Below are 21,038 nucleotides of genomic sequence, written 5' to 3' on the forward strand. Positions count from 1 at the left end.
AAAAGCCGCTTTTCAAAATCCAATAGGATATGGAATGTTTAAAGCCATCTATAAATAAATTTCGTCAAAAGTTTACTTCCATACAAAATTTTATTTCTATAGAAATTTTTGTCAAAATTTTATTTCTATAGAATATTCTCAAAATTTTATCTCTTAGAATTTTGTCAAAATTTTATTTCTATAGAAAATTTTGTCAAAATTTTATTTCCATAGAAAATTTTGTCAAAATTTTATTTCCATAGAAAATTTTGTCAAAATTTTATTTCCATAGAAAATTTTGTCAAAATTTTATTTCCATAGAAAAGTTTGTCAAAATTTTATTCCATAGAAAATTTTGTCAAAATTTTATTTCCATAAAAATTTTGTCAAAATTTTGTTTCCATAAAAATTTTGTCAAAATTTTATTTCTATAGAAAATTTTGTCAAAATTTTATTTCTATAGAAAATTTTGTCAAAATTTTATTACTATAGAAAATTTTGTCAAAACTTTATTTCTATAGAAAACATTTTATTTCTATAGAAAATTTTGCCAAAATTTTATTGCTAATTTTGTCAAAATTTTATTTCTATTAACAATTTTGTCAAAATTTTTTTCTATTAAAAATTTTGTCAAAATGTTATTTCTATAGAAAATTTTGTCAAGATGTTATTTCTATACAAAATTTTCTAAAAATTTTATTTCTATAGACATTTTCTAAAAATTTTATTTCTATAGAAATTTTCTAAAAATTTTATTTCTATAGAAAATTTTGTCAACATTTTATTTTTATAGAAATTTTTGTCAAAATTTTATTTCTATAGAAAATTTTGTCAAAATTTTATTTCTATACAAAATTTTGTCAAAATTGTATTTCTATTGAAAATTTTGTCAAATCTTTATTCCTATACAAAATTTTCTCAAAATTCTATTTCTATTAACAATTTTGTCACAATTTTTTTCTATTAAAAATTTTGTCAAAAAGTTATTTCTATAGAAAATTTTGTCAAAATGTTATTTCTATACAAAATTTTCTACAAATTGTATTTCTATAGAAAATTTTGTCAAAATTTTATTTCTTGTTTTTTTTGTTTTTTTTTTTGTTTTTATTTATTTATTTAAGCGAATACATATATGATACTTAACTTATACTAACTAGTCTCTATTATGAAGAAGTGACTAACCAATAGTTTATTTATTAACAATCAATAGACTTATAGAAATTAAAATATCCTAAGAGAAAACTAGGACAATTATTGTTGTAAAATTTTTTTGTGAAAATTTTATTTCTATAAATATTTTTCTCAAAATTTTATTTCTATAGAAAATTTGGTCAACATTTTATTTCTATAGAAAATATTATTTCTATTGAAAATTTTATTGCTATTAAAAATTTTGTCAAAATTTTATTGCTATTAAAAATTTTGTCAAAATTTTATTTCTATTAAAAATTTTGTCAAAATTTTATTTCTATAGAAAATTTTGTCAACATTTTATTTCTATAGAAATTTTTGTCAAAATTTTGTCAAAATTTTATTTTGTTAAAATTGTATTCCTATAGAAAATTTTCTCAAAATTTTATTTCTATTAACAATTTTGTCAAAATTTTTTTTATTAAAAATTTTGTCAAAATGTTATTTCTATAGAAAATTTTGTCAAAATGTTATTTCTATAGAAAATTTTCTCAAAATTTTATTTCTATAGAAAATTTTCTAAAAATTTTATTTCTATAGACATTTTCTAAAATTTTTTTTTCTATAGAAATTTTCTAAAAATTTTATTTCTATAGAAAATTTTGTCAAAATTTTATTTCTTGTTTTTTTTTTTATTTATTTATTTAAGCGAATACATATATGATACTTAACTTATACTACAACTAGTCTCTATTATGAAGAAGTGACTAACCAATAGTTTATTTATTAACAATCAATAGACTTATAGAAATTAAAATATCCTAAGAGAAAACTAGGACAATTATTGTTGTAAAATTTTTTTGTGAAAATTTTATTTCTATAAATATTTTCCTCAAAATTTTAATTCTGTAGAAAAATTTTCTCAAAATTTTATTTCCATAGAAAATTTGGTCAAAATTTTATTTCTATAGAAAATTTTGTCAAAATTTTATTTCTATAGAAAATTTTGTCAAAATTTTATTTCTATAGAAAATTTTGTCAAAATTTTATTTCTATAGAAAATTTTGTCAAAAGTTTATTTCTATAGAAAATTTTGTCAAAATTTTATTTCTATAGAAAATTTTGTCAAAATTTTATTTCTATAGAAAATTTTGTCAAAATTTTATTTCTATAGAAAATTTTGTCAAAATTTTACTTCTATAGAAAATTTTGTCAAAATTTTATTTCTATAGAAATATTTGTCAAAATTTTATTTCTATACAAATTTTTGTCAACATTATTATTTAGCAATTCAGTGCTATTATAGCCTATTATAGATCTTACCTGTGATATATAGTATATATTAATCCGTATGACCCGATGTTTATCACAGATTATAACTTTAACATCCCCATGACCGGGGATATGTAAAAATTTCTTCCATGTCTTATCCAAACGTATAGGTTTAGACCATTTAATAGTCTTTTTCGTTGACATAGCTACAAATAAAATCGATTTTCAGCAATTAACTCTGACTCTCTCTCACACAAACATACTCACCATCATATAAAGCTAGAGTAATATTGCACAATGTTGATTCGACTTCGGGAAAACGGATATACCATTCAGGTGGTGTATAATAACATTTACTCTGTGCCGGTATCATATGATACCATTCCAAATGTTTACCATCATATTCTGGTGTAGTTGTGGATACTTTGGCATTTTCAGCAGCATTCGTTTGAGCCACTATGAAACCACAATCGGTTTGATTATTGATCAATACGGCAGGTGACACATCTTCACTAATGGTTAAGTAGTAAACATATTCATGTTCTATCAGTGATACCATCAAGGCTATAGATTCTCTACCATTCTGTATACTCAACGATTTTCGATGGAAAGGTAATGCCAAAGATATTGGCATAGACACTTCGGTATTTTCATTTAATTTTATTACAACAAAATAAACAAAAGCTGCAGAATCCACAGATCGTTGGGTATTTTCAAAATTAATATCATAGAATGTAGTCATAGAAATACCAATGCTATTCTCCAATCCTGCAGCAGGCGCCAAAGGGGTCTTGGTGGTGTTCCTATCCAAATCAAGGATATTTGGTCGTGTCACATTTTCCTTATGATCCATGGCAAAGGGTAATAAACTGAGTTGAGATTTTGTATAATTTACCACTCCAAATTTGGGATATAATTTTAGAATTTTTCGACCATTCTCATTTCTCAATTTCAATAGAAATTTAAAAACTTCATTTGCCCTTAGAATCACAATGTCGGTGACATCTATCTCAGTTAGAATATGATAACGCTTATGTTTGCCATATGAGGTATTTTCAAAAAATATGGGCAAAGATTGTAACCAACTAGAGCCATTTCGTATAGCAATGCTGAAACCTTGAGATAAATTAAATAGCATCTCCAGGCCATTGGCAGCAACAACAACTTCCTTGGGACGAAATTGTTGTGTTGTAGACTCACCACCCATAGGAAGCTCACATATACGTATTTCAATTCCTGTGCCATTAATAAACATACCCCAAGGTGATACCTCTAAATTTAGAGTACATGAAAAATCTCTACTGGCTTTGGTATTAAAAATAATATCTGCTTCTCCTGACCCCTCAGAAATTCGTTTTATTTTCATTTCCTCTTCATCATCTTCCATGGGCCAATGTTTGCCCTTCGTATGAGACAAAAGATCTAATGCATTATCGATGGTCCAGGTTTGTTCATCATACCAAAAGAATTTTTGCCAATCAAAAGATCTTAAACGCAACGTGTAATTATCTTGTGACGAAGCTCCCAATGGAATGTTATATTTAAAGCGTATGGGATGCTCGGTAAGATGTGTTGCTGGTGCATCTAATATATAGCGGCCACCTTGTCCATGTAAAATAAATTCTTCCAAAGTGTTTTCTTCTTTCGCCTGAATTGAACAATTCAACATGGAAGTAATTTCAAATATAGGCCATATAGTGATGAGAATCTTTTGTGGATAGAATGACTCATTAGATAATCCTGGTAGATCTTCACGTAAAATTCGAACCCAAAAACTTATGAATTCACTGCCGCTAATAGGAACTGTGGATAGGTACAGGATAGACGTTGCTAAATCGGTAAAATGATATATCGATTCAAATACTCACCTTTAACTAGCCATGGTAATTTTTTGTTCATTCTTAAGGGTATATCACCGGTACGAGCTCGTATCTTCTTATCTGCCAACATTAATCTGAAATCAATATTGAAATTATAGAATACGAAGGATTCCTTAAATATTATATAATGGTAATTAAGAATATAGTCCTTAACTACATTGTGGGTAGAGCACTGCTACCTAATGTAACAGTTGTGACTATTTAAAATGATTTCTTGACAACGGCATAAGATACTACAACAACTTGACGACGTTACGGTGAATAATCTGAAAATATGTCACTGGAAAATGAGTAGAGCTATTCTGAGTCATTTTTTTTTTTTGACTTCTCGTCCGTTTCGAAAAAGTCGACTTACTACTTTCACAATTATTGAAAAGTCGACCTTTCTACTTTAATTATACTACTTAAAGTTTATTTAGTCGATTTTGATCAACAAACAAAAACTTCGATTTAAAAAAAAAAAAAATTAAAATGTCGGTTAGTCGATTTGATAGATTACAAAATGTCGATTTGGACTTTTTGACAAAAAGTCTATAGTATTTCTACGATTTTCGGCCATACTTCTGGCTTCCGCTCAGAAAACAGAACTATTTCTGAGCAGAGAAATATTAGCCAATATATCAAAGAGACTAAACAGCGAGAGGCCGCACAAGAGCTCTATTTTCATTATAATAGAGGAAAGCCTTTGAAAATGCGATAAATTATTATCTTCCCCAAAATTGTTTATATGAAAAACTTTTTTTGGCTATATCTTCTTAAATATATAAACCGACGATTATTTGAGACCACCAAAAAAAAATAAATTCTTATGAAAATCCTCGAAAATTTACAATTTTTATATATATAGCATAGCAAAATCTGTCAACATTTTATTTCTATAGAAAATTTTGTCAAAATTGTATATCTATAGAAAATTTTTTAAAAATTTTATTTCTATAGAAAATTTTGTCAAACTTTTATTTCTAAAGAAAATTTTATCAAAATTTTATTTCTATAGAAAATTTTGTCAAATTTTTTTTAATCGAATTAAAAAATTTTATTTCTATAGAATATTTTCTCAAAATTTTATTTCTATAAAAAATAGAAAATTTTGTCAATATTTTATTTCTATAGAAAACTTTGTCAAAATTTTATTTCTATAGAAAATTTTGTCAAAATTTTATTTCTATAGAAAATTTTGTCAAAATTTTATTTCTATAGAAAATTTTGTCAAAATTTTATTTCTATAGAAAATTTTGTCAAAATTTTATTTGTACAGAAAATTTTAAATTTTATATATAGAAAATTTTGTCAAAATTTTTATTTCTTTAGAAAATTTTGTCAAAATTTTATTTCTATAGAAAATTTTGTCAAAATTTTACTTCTATAAAAATTGTGTCAAAATTTTATTTCTATAGAAATTTTTGTCAAAATTTTATTTCTATAGAAAATTGTATCAAAATTTTATTTCTATAGAAAATTTTGTCAAAATTTTATATCTATAGAAAATTTTGTCAAAATTTTGTATCTATAGCAAAATTTGTCAAAATTTTATTTCTAAAAAAAAATTTGTCAAAATTTTATATCTATAGCAAAATTTGTCAAAATTGTATTGCTATAGAAAATTTTGTCAACATTTTATATCTATAGCAAAATTTGTCAAAATTTTATATCTATAGAAAATTTTGTCAAAATTTTATTTCTATAGAAAATTTTGTCAAAATTTTATTTCTATAGAAAATTTTGTCAAAATTTTATTTCTAAAGAAAATTTTGTCAAAATTTATTTTCTATTTTATTTCTATAAAAATTTTTGTCAAAATTTTATTTCTATAGAAAATTTTGCCAAAATGTTATTTCTATAGAAAATTTTGTCAAAATTTTATTTCTATAAAAAATTTTGTCAAATTCTTTTCTATAGAAAATTTTGTCAATATTTTATTTCTATAGAAAATTTTGTCAAAATTTTACTTCTATAGAAAATTTTGTCAAAATTTTATTTCTATAGAAAATTTTGTCAAAATTTTATTTCTATAAAAAATTTTGTCAAATTCTTTTCTATAGAAAATTTTGTCAATATTTTATTTCTATAGAAATTTTTGTCAAAATTTTATATCTATAGAAAATTTTGTCAAAATTTTATTTCCATACAAAATTTTGTCAAAATTTTATTTTGTTAAAATTGTATTTCTATTGAAAATTTTGTCAAAACTTTATTCCTATAGAAAATTTTCTCAAAATTTTATTTCTATTAACAATTTTGTCAAAATTTTTTTCTATTAAAAATTTTGTCAAAATGTTATTTCTATAGAAAATTTTGTCAAAATGTTATTTCTATAGAAAATTTTCTCAAAATTTTATTTCTATAGAAAATTTTCTAAAAATTTTATTTCTATAGACATTTTCTAAAAATTTTTTTTCTATAGAAATTTTCTAAAAATTTTATTTCTATAGAAAATTTTGTCAAAATTTTATTTCTTGTTTTTTTTTTATTTATTTATTTAAGCGAATACATATATGATACTTAACTTATACTACAACTAGTCTCTATTATGAAGAAGTGACTAACCAATAGTTTATTTATTAACAATCAATAGACTTATAGAAATTAAAATATCCTAAGAGAAAACTAGGACAATTATTGTTGTAAAATTTTTTTGTGAAAATTTTATTTCTATAAATATTTTTCTCAAAATTTTAATTCTGTAGAAAAATTTTCTCAAAATTTTATTTCTTTAGGAAATTTTGTCAAAATTTTATTTCTATAAAAAATTTTGTCAAAATTTTATTTCTATAGAAATTTTTGTTAAAATTTTATTTCTATAGAAAATTTTGTCAAAATTTTATTTCTATAGAAAATTTTGTCAAAATGTTACTATAGGAAAATTTGTCAAAATTTTTATTTTATAGAAAATTTTGTCAAAATTGTATTGCTACTACAAATTTGTGAAATGCCTCTTAGTTGGAGAGGAATATTTTGTAAAATCTACCAAAAACATCGAATATTCTACCAATCTAATAAACAGTACAAAAGCTACCATTTTTGGTAGAATTCTATCAACTGTGGCAACCGTAGATCGAAAAGGACGCTAATTTGTGATTATCCCCCCAAAAAAATTATCTTTTTAGGAAAATCCTGGAAAATTTCAAATTTTGATATGAAAAACGTATTTTGGCCATTTTGGCGAAAAGAACGTTAATTCGTGACCATCCCCAAACAATCGAAATTCCTCGAAAAATTTAAATTTTCGATGAAAATCCCGGAAAATTGTAAAATTTTATATGAAAATCTTATTTCGAACCTTTTCGGTTCATATTTTGGGAGATATGGTAACGTCCGCAAAGGACGTTTACGTTACAAATAGGCAAATAGATTATTTGAAACATATACTTTACCTCATTGATAGATTTGTGTTTCGCTCAACACTGTAGAAAAATGAATTTCGACCATATCTTTCGATGAAATACTCCAACGGTTTGTTAGATTCTTCATAGACTTTACCCTCTTGTCGAAATTCTAAATGTAAATTATGTGGAACCATGGACACCAGCTCAATTTGACCTTGGATGAACACATAAATCTGAGAACACGATAACTTTTCCAATTTCACCGATATGCATTTGCTACCTATGCATAAATCTTGTACCATGGACTCGGTTTCAAATTTAAAATAAATTGGAATTGATGTTGATGTATACACTGTGTTTGTCTCTTCATCGGATATATACAGAGTAAGTTCCTGTTTATGGGAATCACTACGAAATGAATACAAATAACATTCTTTGGGATTTAAGGGAATATGTTCGTGGGTCCCGGTCTGACCAAAATCCATAGTAGTCATTGTCCGATTCACAATAATACATTTTGGTATTAAAGCGTAACGATCATGTTGTTGTTCATCCGATTTCAAACATTCCTCCCAATGCTGTTTAGACATCAACAAGGTGTGCAGGACTGAAGGTCCTAAATTAAAGCGTAAACGATCACAAACTACATTGATATTGACTGCATTTTTCTTTTGATCCATGGCATAATAGGTTTGCAATGTCGTCTCTTCCAGCAAGGGTAACATATTTAGAAATCCATAGTCCAAATATTTCACATGGGCTGTTAATGACAAATTAAGATTATAGTTAAGCCAGCTATAGCATGTGGCATGGAGCTTTGCATTTTGTATGGTGACTATTAAAAATACATGGGGAATTTTCGTAGTTTTCGCCAAATGAAAATTCCGCAATAATGGTGGTAATTCTTCACTCTCTTCTGATTGATTGAGTAACTTCAGATAGATTGAATTGCAACTAAGTAGAACTTGTGCTTTGGGCACACACTTTGACTGGAATGTTGTATCAACCTTCATGCAGGCAACTAATACTCTTGGATGTAACATAAAATCGGAATCTTTACGGCCTTTGCCTAATACTTCGTCAATGTTCATAATCGATTGCAATTCTTCGTCCTCTTCACTGGTATCGAAACATTCGCCATCGACGGAGACCAATGATTGCAAAATAACTACCCTCCAGATAGTGGCACAAATATCCCGTTCGGGTAATTTAATTTCTTTGGAAATTGTTTCGGATAGCCAAAAATCACAGTAGTGTAGAAATTGTTCATGTACTTCGCTAAAATATTCCATGCGACATTTGATGTGAATGGGATTTGAAATCTGGAAAGGAAGAAAAAAAGGTAGCGGAAAAATGTTTAATATTTTAGAAATTTTTATATAAAAATTAAAAAATTGAGGAAAAATTGTCTTAAGAAATAAAACCGGGTCTATGTGAGAGATATATAAAGCTTGACTGATTAATCCCGTTTACATTTTAGCAGTGTCGAAAAACCTAAAAAGAGCTAATCTGAAAATGAGATTTGCGGACCGTCAAGACATCTAATGAGTACCTACGAAACTGATTTCGTAGTAAGGATGTGGCCATACCCACACACAGAAAAAATATCACGAAAATATTTACAATTAAAAAGTTGGAAACATTTTCAATTAATAAATTAATCGATACAATTAACTTTTTAATCAAGATAGAAGGTTAGGTTAGGTTAGGTTAGGTGGCAGCCCGATGTATCAGGCTCACTTAGACTATTCAGTCCATTGTGATACCACAGTGGTGAACTTCTCTCTTATCACTGAGTGCTGCCCGATTCCATGTTAAGCTCAATGACAAGGGACCTCCTTTTTATAGCCGAGTCCGAACGGCTTTCCACATTGCATTGAAACCACTTAGAGAAGAAATGTCACCAGCATTACTGAGGTGGGTAATCCACCGCTGAAAATCTTTTTGGTGTTCGGTCGAAGCAGGAAGCGAACCCACGACCTTATGTATGCAAGGGGGCATGCTAACCATTGCACCACGGTGGCTCCCAATCAAGACATTAAGATAATTAAGCCAATAATTGAAGATTTTAAAATTTTTATTTAAATGATACAATTAACTTTATAATCAAACTCAGAAGGCTAAGTTGTCATAACTTCAATTATACTTTAGTCACGGTTAGTAGTCCATTGTAATTTACATAAATTGGCCGCTATGTGGCTTCAAATTACATAATGAAAATAAAATAAATAAATAAATAAATAAAGATTTTTTTTATTAAAAATGTATTTCAAACAATCAATTTATTAATAAAACACTAAGTCAATTCAGAAAGTAACTGAAAATAGTTACGTTTGTAATTAAACACGTAGGTGAGTTGCAATCAAAATCAATTCAATTTTTAATTGAATCAATTAAAAAATTAATTGAAATTTGCTAATGAAATCAATTAAGTTTTTAACAAAGTATTTTTATGTCCAATTAAAACTGTGATTGATACTATCATTTTCGTGTTTCGACATTTCAATTAAAAAAATTAATTGAATCAATTGATTTCGTGATTGAATTAAAAATGTTTTTTTGTGTGTAAGCAAGTATTTGACAAAAATCAAAACAAAAAAATAATCGGCACAGTGAAACTAGTAAACATTTCATTTTGGGTACATAACATCACGAGAGAAGTATTTGCCAAACACAGTATCTAGATAATTCGAAAACGGTATTGGAAAAAACTTTTGACACTCAGTTTGGTCAAATATTTCACCACGGCCAAAGACACACAAAAGTCAGCCACGCTTCTATCAATTCCAAATAAGGAGGTAAGACGGATTTGGTCGAACTTCGAAAACAGGGATCACATTGTTGCCTTTCTAGTCTTCCATTATATTACTAACGAACGGCCTCCAACCACGGTTGCCACAGTTGGTAGAATTCTACCAAAAAATGGTAGACTATTTACTATTTGGTAGATTGGTAGAAATCTTGATGTTTTGGTAGATTGGTAGAAATCTTGATGTTTTGGTAGATTTTGCGAAATATTCCTCCCTAACTAAGAGGTACTTCACAAATTTTCTATAGAAATAAAATTTTGACAAAATTTTCTGTAGAAATAAAATTTTGACAAAATTTTCTGTAGAAATAAAATGTTGACAAATTTTTCTGTAGAAATAAAATTTAGACAAAATTTTCTGTAGAAATAAAATTTTGACAAAATTTTCTGTAAAAATAAAATTTTGACAAAATTTTCTATACAAATAAAATGTTGACAAAATTTTCTGTAAAAATAAAATTTTGACAAAATTTTCTATGCAAATAAAATTTTGACAAAATTTTCTATACAAATAAAATTTTGACAAAATTTCCTATGGAAAAAAATTTGGACAAAATTTCCTATGGAAATAAAATTTTGACAACATTTCCTATAGAAAAAAATTGACAAAATTACGTATAGAAATAAAATTTGGACAATATTTCCTATGGAAATAAAATTTTGACAACATTTCCTATAGAAAAAAATGTTTACAATATAAATAAAATGTTGACAAAATTTCCTATAGAAATAACGTTTTGGCAACATTTCCTATAGACAAATGACATTTTCCAATTTTTTTTGTTTGGAAAATTTTTTCCAAAATTTGCCTCGAGTGGCAACCGTTCAATCAGCTGATACAGATTCTTAAAATGGGTCCATAACTTACTTGTGCCTCTGCAGAATTCTTTGATCTACTATTTTCTATTCGCCTATAGGTGGCGCTGATGGAGAATATTCATCATGAGACATCATGAGACATTCTGTGGTTCCAAATCGCTTTTTGTGGTAAGGTGTTTTCCTCTAAATTGCAAGTTTGTGGGTCCCTAGTGGGCCTACGAGCTGACCTGTTGGCATTGAAAGTTGGTCACCTCCGATTTATGAAATTTTTTTTAGCTTGTCAAATCCACCGACAATTATGAAAATTTGAACTTTTTGGGGCAAGGAGCATTTTTATACCTTCCACCATAGGGTGGTGGTATATCAACTTTGTCATTCCGTTTGTAACACATCGAAATATTGGTGTAAGACACCATAAAGTATATATATTATGGGTCGTGGTGAAATTCTGAGTCGATCTAGCTATGTCCGTCCGTCCGTCTGTAAAAATCACGCAAACTTCCGAACGAAACAAGCTATCGACTTGAAACTTGGCACAAGTAGTTGTTGTTGAAGTAGGTCGGATGGTATTGCAAATAGCTCATATAGGACCACGTTTACGTATAGACCCCATATAAACCGATCCCCAGATTTGAACTTCGGAGCCTCTTGGAGGAGAAACTTTCATCCGATCCGGTTGAAATTTGGTACGTGGTGTTAGTATATGGTCTCTAACAACTATGCGAAAATTGGTTCATATCGGTCCATAATTACATATATCCCTCATATAAACCGATCCCCAGATTTAAACTCCGGAGCCTCTTGGAGGAGCAAATTTAATCCGATCCGTTTGAAATTTAGTACGTGGTGTTAGTATATGGCCTTTAACAACCATGCAAAAATTAGTCCATATCGGTCCATAAATATATATAGCACCCATATAAACCGATCCCCAGATTTGACCTCCGGAGCCTCTTGAAGGAGCAAAGTTCATCCGATCAGGTTTAAATTTTGGCACGTGTTGTTCGTATATGGTCTCTAACAACCATGCAAAAATTTATCGATATCGGTCCATAATTATATATAGCCCCCATATGAATCGATCCTTAGATTTAACCTCCGGAGCCTCTTGGAGGAGCAAATTTCATCGGATCCGGTTGAAATTTAGTACGTGGTGTTAGTATATGGTCTCTAACAACCATGCAAAAATTTGTCGATATCGGTCCATAATTATATATAGCCCCCATATAAACCGATCCCCAGATTTAACCTCCGGAGCCTATTGGAGTAGCAAAATTCATCCGATCCTGTTGAAATTTGGCACGTGATGTTAGTATATGGCCTTTAACAACCATGCAAAAATTTATCCATATCGGTCTATAATTATATAGAGTCCCCATATAGTCCGATCCCCAAATTTGACCTTCGGAGCCTCTTGGAGGAGCAAAATTCATCCGATTCGGTTGAAATTTGGTACCGCTAACAACCATGACAAACTTGGTCCAAATCAGTCTCTAGATATATATAGCCCCCAGATAAACCGATCCCCAATCACATAAAAATTGGTCCATATCGGTTCATTATTGTATATAGCCATATTAAATTCTGGCTCTCTAATTAACTGCCCTAGTTAAGGATTGAATTATACTCGTATACGTATTTAATCTGTTTTTTTTTATACCCTGCGCCACACTGTGGAACAGGGTATTATAAGTTAGTGCATATGTTTGTAACACCCAGAAGGAGACGAGATAGACACATGGTGTCTTTGGCAATAATGCTCAGGGTGGGTCCCTGAGTCGATATAACTATGTCCGTCTGTCCGTCCGTCCGTCCCTCCATCCGTCCGTCTGTCTGTGAACACATTTTTGTGATCAAAGTCTAGGTCGCAATTTTAGTCCAATCGCCTTCAAATTTGGCACAAGTTCCTGTTGTGGGTGAGAATAGAAGCCTATTTATTTTGGAAGAAATCGGTTCAGATTTAGGTATAGCTCCCATATATATCTTTCGCCCGATATGCACTAATATGGACCCAGCAGCCAGAGTTTTATACTGATTTGCTTGAAATTTTGTACAAACATAACACTTAATCGTATAGTCAAGTGTGCAAAATTTGATTGAAATCGGTTCAGATTTAGATATAGCTCCCATATATATCTTTCGCCCGATATGGACTAATATGGTCTAAAAGCCAGAGTTTTGGCCCAATTTGGTTCAAATTTTGCACAGGGAGTAGATTTAGCATTGTAGCTATGCGTGCCAAATTTGGTTGAAATTGATTTCGATTTAGCTATAGCTCCCATATATACCTTTCGCCCGATATGCACTTATATGGACCCAGAAGCCAGAATTTTATCCCGATTAGCTTGAAATTTTGCACAAAGAGTACAATAGGTAGTATAGTCATGTGTGCCAAATTTGATTGAAATCGGTTCAGATTTAGATATAGCTTCCATATATATTTTTCGCCCGATATGGACCCCAGAAGACAGAGTTTTGGCCCAATTTGGTTGAAATTTTGTACAAGGAGAACAATTAGTAATATAGTCAAGTGTGCCAAATTTGATTGAAATCGGTTCAGATTTAGATATAGCTACCATATATATGTTTTTCTGATTTCGACATAAAATGGTCAAAATACCAACATTTTCCTTGTAAAATCGCCACTGCTTATTTGAAATGTTGTAAAAATGACTCTAATTTTCCTTAACTTCTAATACATATATATCGAGCGATAAATCATAAATAAACTTTTGCGAAGTTTCCTTAAAATTGCTTCAGAATTAAATGTTTCCCATATTTTTTATTAAAATTGTGTTCCAGCCTAGTGCATTAGCCAACTTAAAGTTTGAGTCTATAGATTTTGTAAAAGTCTATCAAATTCTGTCCAAATCAAGTGATATTTAAATGTATGTATTTGGGACAAACCTTTATATATAGCACCCAACACATTTGACGGATGTGATATGGTATCCAAAATTTAGATCTACAAATTGGTGCAGGGTATAATATAGTCGGCACCGCCCGACTTTAGACTTTCCTTACTTGTTTTTTTCTAATATATACCACGTATTGACTAACTTACAATTTAGAAGACGATGTTAAAATGTTTCTAGATACCTTGCTGTCGGCAAATATTACTACAACCCAAGTAATTCGATTGTGAATGACAGTCTGTAGTAGAATTTTCAACCCAATCCATGGTGGAGGGTACTTAAGATTCGGCCTGGCCGAACTTAACTGAACTGTTATAACTTTTGAATTATTCTATTCACCCACAGGTGGTACTGATGATGAAAATTCATATACGAATTTATTGCCATCTTTCAGCAGGTTTTTAGCTCTCGTAGAAAAACACCAAAGAGCCTGCTGTAAAAGGAGGAGTAGTCAACGATCGGATAACACTAAGTTATAGGGGATAAATTCACCACATATATATATGACATTACAATGGACTTAGTATATATATATGTTCATGGGCAAATAAACTTACCGCCATTGGCACTGGATATATGTGTATCTTACACATTTTTCTAGGTTGTGGATAACGCCAACAAATGATACCATAATCCTTCTTAATAATTTGAATTTGATATGGCATAGGAAGAACTGCATCAGACATAAGTTCCACAAATTGAAAGGCTCCAGCTCTGAAAACATATACATATAGACACACACACACATCAGCAAAAAAAATCTTGCACTTTTGACATACCTTAAATCATCTTGATAGAATTCTTCACGTTTTAAACTTTTATTATTGTGTACAAAATTTGTGACCGATGGACATTTCATACGTCTCAATGTCTGACGATTTAGATAGCAGCCATTATCATCATGTAAATTTAACACTTGAAAATGTTGCCATTGTTCTTGTGCATATGTAGCTATAGCATCCAGGTCATTTTTGGCCAATTCTAAATGTTTTAGAATACATGTGGCTACATCGATTTGTAAAACATTGAATTTACAAATGACATGCATTAAAGGTAAACGATTCCAGGGTTCACTGACAAAATCCAAAGAACCCCTAAAAGCAATGGGATGTACAACAATATTACTATTTGTGCGTAAGTAAATGGCGGCCAATGAATATTTGATTGAACACTTCTCGGGACGAGTTAAATATTTCACATTAAAATTTAGATCATTTGAAACCAAATTGCATTCGTAGTTATGGTGATTGGTTAGCTTTAAGGCAATATTATGACATTTTACATTAAGACGATCTGCATTTAGGGTTTTCTCTTTCATAAGCATCACTTTAGATTTGCGACATAGTGGTGTCTCCAGGACTGTAGTTTTGCCCTCCAGCGTGGTGGTAGTACGTATGGCATTATAGATGATCATGAGATTTTTCGAAAATTTCTCAACATAGGCTAGGCTTAAGGTTACAACCAATGGCTTGGATAAATCCACATCGATTTCAAGCATTTTCATTTTAGTTTGATGGGCTTTATACGTGAGGAAAGCTGGAGGAATCCCTGTAGAGTTCCTTTCCCCCGGAAGGGTATCAATAATGGGCTCCGAAAATATATTCGTGGGTGTTTCTTGAATATGTAGACGATTTATGCCAATGCTGGGTAAACATAGACTCAAATTAAATATGGAAAAATTTACTATGGAATCATAGATATTTTGTGTGATCATAAAACTGGGCTGTGATATTGTGCAAGATATCAACGCATTGCCGTCTTCTTCTTCGGAAGACATTTCACTTTTTCCAGGGGAATCAAAAATATTGAATACAAATACACCAGCCAATAATGAAATTGATTTTGGTAAATTTCTTGTAACACCTGACGCAGGCATTATCGAGGATGGTTGAGAATGGGCAATTTTCTCTAGGAATATAGAAGAGCTGTTCAATGAGTTTATGGTTTCCCGGGCTATTGCGGTATTAACCATTGATGGCTTAGATCTCATTGACTGTACACCGGAATCTGTTTTAGTTTGCGGTTCGGCATCTTCATCAATCGATTCAAATTGTGATGTGGATCCCAAACGACTAAATCGTCTAGTGTCTAGGGGTTGAGACTTTTTTCCATTCCACATATTGCTATGGGACTTTGTGCCTCGGCCATTTAAAACATAGGGACTATCTGTTGTTGATATAAACGAAGAATTTTCCGTTGGTGATTTGGTTCGACATTTGCGATGACTAACTTTTTGCATTGTCCTGTAAAAACAAACCAAAAAGGAACAATGTAAAATATTTTGGAATATCCCTACCACACTCGCTCTACTTACTTCGTGATTTTTTTTAAAGTCCTTAAATGGCAACCTATCATTTGCAGTTGATCCGTATTTATATTGGCCACAAAATCCGATGAACAATTGAACTCGAAAGCTTCGCCGCATATTAAAATATTTTGGTAGACTATATTTGGAGCATAGATGGAAATTAAAGTGAAATTCTTGAAAATTTCTATCAATCTCAAAGATTGCTTGCGCTCTGGATTATTCCATTCAACTGCAGGATTTGTATGGAAGTTGTGATCTTTGTTACGCATGTGGGCCAAAATCTCATTCCAATTACTCGAAGCTGCAGATATTTTTCTCACCGTCAACTCATATTGACGATCCTCGACCATTGAACCGGGTATTGTAAGTATACCCATAGATGCAGCTTTACCATAAACATCTGGCCTCAAGGGTTTACGTTGCAATGGATTTTGTAAATTGGGTGTTACATTAATACCATCTATTTTGCATATCAATACAGAACATTCTTGAACTTTTGCTTGCGTTAGGGGAAAATAGCATGTTATACCCTTGCTTTCGAAATGCATTAGGGGTAACTCAGAAGCTATAACTAACGACTCGCCCTTATTCAAATGTTGATCACCATCATAAGTTCCCTGCATTAGAGCACATAAAGGTTCTACAAATTCTTGTATTTGATCAAAATCCATTATGATTTCCATGGCTTGCATAACAACCAAAATCTCACTTATTTGTCTATCCACATCACCTTTACGTTTTACCCCAATTCGTTTATAAAAATCCCTCAATGAAACTTTGGTTATGACCACATTCAAAAATGGCAAGTCACTTGTTTCGGCTAACATACGTATACGCAAATATTCTTGGGCTAGCCATTCATCGCTATTGGGAGTTTTCTGGCAGTAATGATTTATATTGAAATTCCCAATTTTACTTGTGTACTTTGTAAAATCATGCCCCTGATCTACAGTGCATAGAAAATCTTCAAGTTCTACAATGATTTTTGCTCGATGTGTCTGTTCGAGAGGATTTCCAATTTCTGCTATCACCTTGGCTATGGTCCATTGACAGAAAAGTGAGATTTTACTAAGCAAAGTTTTATCTGGAAACAAAAAAATAGAAAAACCAAGTTAATTTAGTAAATACATAAGGTTGTTGAGGGGAAACAGAATATATTAGTAAAACTAAATCAATTGTTTTGTCAATAGATGGCGTATCCAAGAAAGGCTGTAACATCATTTTATTTCTATAGAAATGTTGTCAAAATTTTATTTCTATAGAAAATTTTTTTCAAAATTTTGTCAAAATTTTATTTCTATAGAAAATGTTGTCAAAATTTTGTTTTTTATAGAAAATTTTTTCAAAATTTCATTTCTATAGAAAATTTTGTAAATTTTTTTTTTCTATAGAAAATTTTGTCAAAATTTTATTTCTATAGAAAATTTTGTCAAAATTTTATTTCTATAGAAAATTTTGTCAAAATTTTATTTCTATAGAAAATTTTGCCAAAATTTTATTTCTATAGAAAATTTCGTCAAAATTTTATTTCTATAGAAAATTTTGTTAAAATTTTATTTATTTAAAAAATTTTGTCAAAATTTTATTTCTATAGAAAATTTTGTAAAAATTTTATTTCTTAGAAAATTTTCTCACAATTTTATTTCTTTAAAAATTTTTGACAAAATTTTATTTTTATAGAAAATTTTGTCAAAATTTTATTTCTATAGAAAATGTAACAATTTTAATTCTCTAGCAAATTTTGTCAAAATTGTATTTCTATAGAAAATTTTGTCAAAATTTTATTTCTATAGAAAATTTTGTCAAAATTTTATTTCTATAGAAAATTTTGTCAAAATTTTATTTCTATAGAAAATTTCGTCAAAATTTTATTTCTATAGAAAATTTTGTTAAAATTTTATTTATTTAAAAAATTTTGTCAAAATTTTATTTCTATAGAAAATTTTGTAAAAATTTTATTTCTATAGAAAATTTTGTAAAAATTTTATTTCTTAGCAAATTTTCTCACAATTTTATTCCTTTAAAATTTTTTGACAAAATTTTATTTCTATAGAAATATTTGTCAAAATTTTATTTCTACAGGTAATTTTGTCAAATTTTTATTTCTATAGAAAATTCTGTCAAAACTTTATTTCTATAGAAAATTTTGTCAAAATTTTATTTCTATAGAAAATTTTGTCAAAATTTTATTTCTATAGCAGGAGTTTATTTATTAATTCGTTTTAATATTTTATTAGCTAATTTTTGATTAGGTAATTTATTATTATTATTATCTGGATTAACAATATTTATAGCTGGATTAGGTGCTAACTATGAATTTGATTTAAAGAAAATTATTGCTTTATCTACTTTAAGTCAGTTATATTTCTATACGCCCTTTTCTATAGAAAATTTTCTGAAATTTTTGTTTCTATCTTCTCAAAATTTTATTTCTATAGAAAATTTTATAAAAATTTTATTTCTTAGAAAATTTTGTAAAAATTTTATTTCTATGGAAAATTTTCTCAAAATTTTATTTCTTTAATAAAATTTGTCAAAATTTCATTTTATAGAAAATTTTGTCAAAATTTTATTTCTATAGAAAATTTTGTCAAAATTTTATTTACTTAAAAAATTTTGTCAAAATTTTATTTCTTTAAAAATTTTGTCAAAATTTTATTTCTTTAAAAATTTTGTCAAAATTTTATTTCTTTAAAAAATTTGTCAAAATTTTATTTCTTTAAAAATTTTGTCAAAAGTTTATTTCTTTAAAAATTTTGTCAAAATTTTATTTTGAAATTTTTGTCAAAATTTTATTTTGCAATTTTTGTCAAAATTTTATTTCTATAGAAAATTTTGTCAAAATTATATTTCTATAGAAAATTTTGTCAAAATTATATTTCTATAGAAAATTTTGTCAAAATCAGGGCTGTGGAGTCGAGCCAATTTTGCTCAACTCCGACTCCAGCATTTCTCATCAGCTCGACTCCGACTCCGGAGTCGACTCCGGGTAATATAACTAAATCTCATTTTAATACCAACAACAGAAAATTATGTCAAAATTTTATTTCTGTAGCAAATTTTGTCAAAATTTTGTTTCTATAGAAAATTTTGTAACAATTTTATTTCTATAGAAAATTTTGTACAAATTTTATTTCTATAGAAAATGTTGTCAAAATTTTATTTCTATAGAAAATTTTGTCAAAATTTTATTTCTATAGAAAATTTTGTCAAAATTTTATTTCTATAGAAAATGTTGTCACATTTTATTTTTTATAGAAAATTTTGTTAAAATTTAATTTCTATAGAAAATTTTGTTAAAATTTAATTTCTATAGAAAATTTTGTCAAAATTTTATTTCTATAGAAAATTTTGTCAAAATTTTATTTCTATTGACAAAATTTTCTATAAAAATAAAATTTTGACAAAATTTTCTATAGAAATAATTTTTTTTTTTGTTAATAATTCTGTTTATTTGCAATCTATTTTTCAACAAAACATTAAGCAAATTTTTTGTTACATATCTTAAACTGAATTGTTTAGGCTCCATTGAACCTAACAATATATTCTTTAAAATATCTAATATTTACATGACATTGATAGTTAAGCTTTACTTAAATAAAAGGGAGATCAAGAGCATGTCGCCTTTTCAGTCTTCTTCCTTCATCGGTATCATCTAACAAATTAATTGCTAATACATTAGAGTGATAACTTAATCTATTCATATAATTACTACTAAACTTTTTAATTTCGTCTTTAACAAGAGGAATGTTGAGATCTTTGTGAATGTTGTTGTTGTTGACAAACCAGGGAGAGCCAGTAATAAGCCTCAAAGTTTTTGATTGGTATCTTTGAAGAATTTCTACGTTGGAATTGCTGGCAGTACCCCATAATTGAATTCCGTAGGTCCATATTGGTTTTAAAATTGTTTTATAGAGCAGAACTTTGTTATTTAAACTTAGTGTAGATCTCTGACCTAACAACCAATGCATTCTTTTTGTTTTAATGTTTAGATGCTGCCTTTTCATTCGAATGTGCTCATTCCAAGTTAGTCTTTTATCCAAGTGAAGTCCAAGATATTTTACAGAGTATGCTGACACTATTACTGTTCCATTGAATACAGGTGGAGGACATTCCTTTCTTCGAAGACTAAATGAAACATGGCCAGATTTTTCGGCATTAACCTTAATATTCCACTTTTTGTACCATTCTTGCATTGTATTTAATTGATTTTGGATTTTTTTAGTAGCCTTTTTGTGACATTTATTAGTCGCCAATATTGCTGTGTCATCTGCGTACGTTGCTAATGTTACCTCATCCATTACAGGCATGTCAGCTGTGAAAATTGTATAAAGCACAGGCCCAAGCACACTGCCTTGAGGAACTCCAGCTTTAATTTTTCCAATTTCTGACTCAATATCATTGATGCTAACAAAGAATGTTCTCTCATGTAAATATGACTTTAAAAGCAGATAAAATGGTGAGGGTAACAAATGCTTTAGTTTGTACAGCAATCCTTGATGTCAAACTCGATCAAACGCTTGCTGAACATCTAAGAAGACTGATGAACGGTATAGTTTTTTCTCTAGGGCATTTCTAATTACATTAACCACTCTATGG

General features: G+C 28.7%; 1 protein-coding gene across 8 annotated transcripts in view; it reads right to left on the minus strand.

The window, feature by feature from the left end:
* The window catches only part of Vps13B (vacuolar protein sorting 13B), a 39,005-nt gene that overhangs the window by 2,634 nt on the left and 15,333 nt on the right, over positions 1 to 21,038 (minus strand). For all 8 annotated transcript variants that reach the window (XM_075291166.1, XM_075291158.1, XM_075291150.1 and 5 more), the window contains exons 6-12: positions 16,446 to 17,523; positions 14,911 to 16,374; positions 14,689 to 14,845; positions 7,637 to 8,910; positions 4,251 to 4,336; positions 2,650 to 4,185; positions 2,434 to 2,588 (exon numbers count right to left, since the gene is read on the minus strand). In XM_075291166.1, the coding sequence (XP_075147281.1) occupies positions 2,434 to 2,588; positions 2,650 to 4,185; positions 4,251 to 4,336; positions 7,637 to 8,910; positions 14,689 to 14,845; positions 14,911 to 16,374; positions 16,446 to 17,523 (5,750 nt within the window). The remainder of the gene's footprint in view (positions 1 to 2,433; positions 2,589 to 2,649; positions 4,186 to 4,250; positions 4,337 to 7,636; positions 8,911 to 14,688; positions 14,846 to 14,910; positions 16,375 to 16,445; positions 17,524 to 21,038) is intronic.

Source organism: Haematobia irritans, chromosome 1, assembly GCF_050003625.1.
Source record: "Haematobia irritans isolate KBUSLIRL chromosome 1, ASM5000362v1, whole genome shotgun sequence".
NCBI lineage: Eukaryota > Metazoa > Arthropoda > Insecta > Diptera > Muscidae > Haematobia > Haematobia irritans.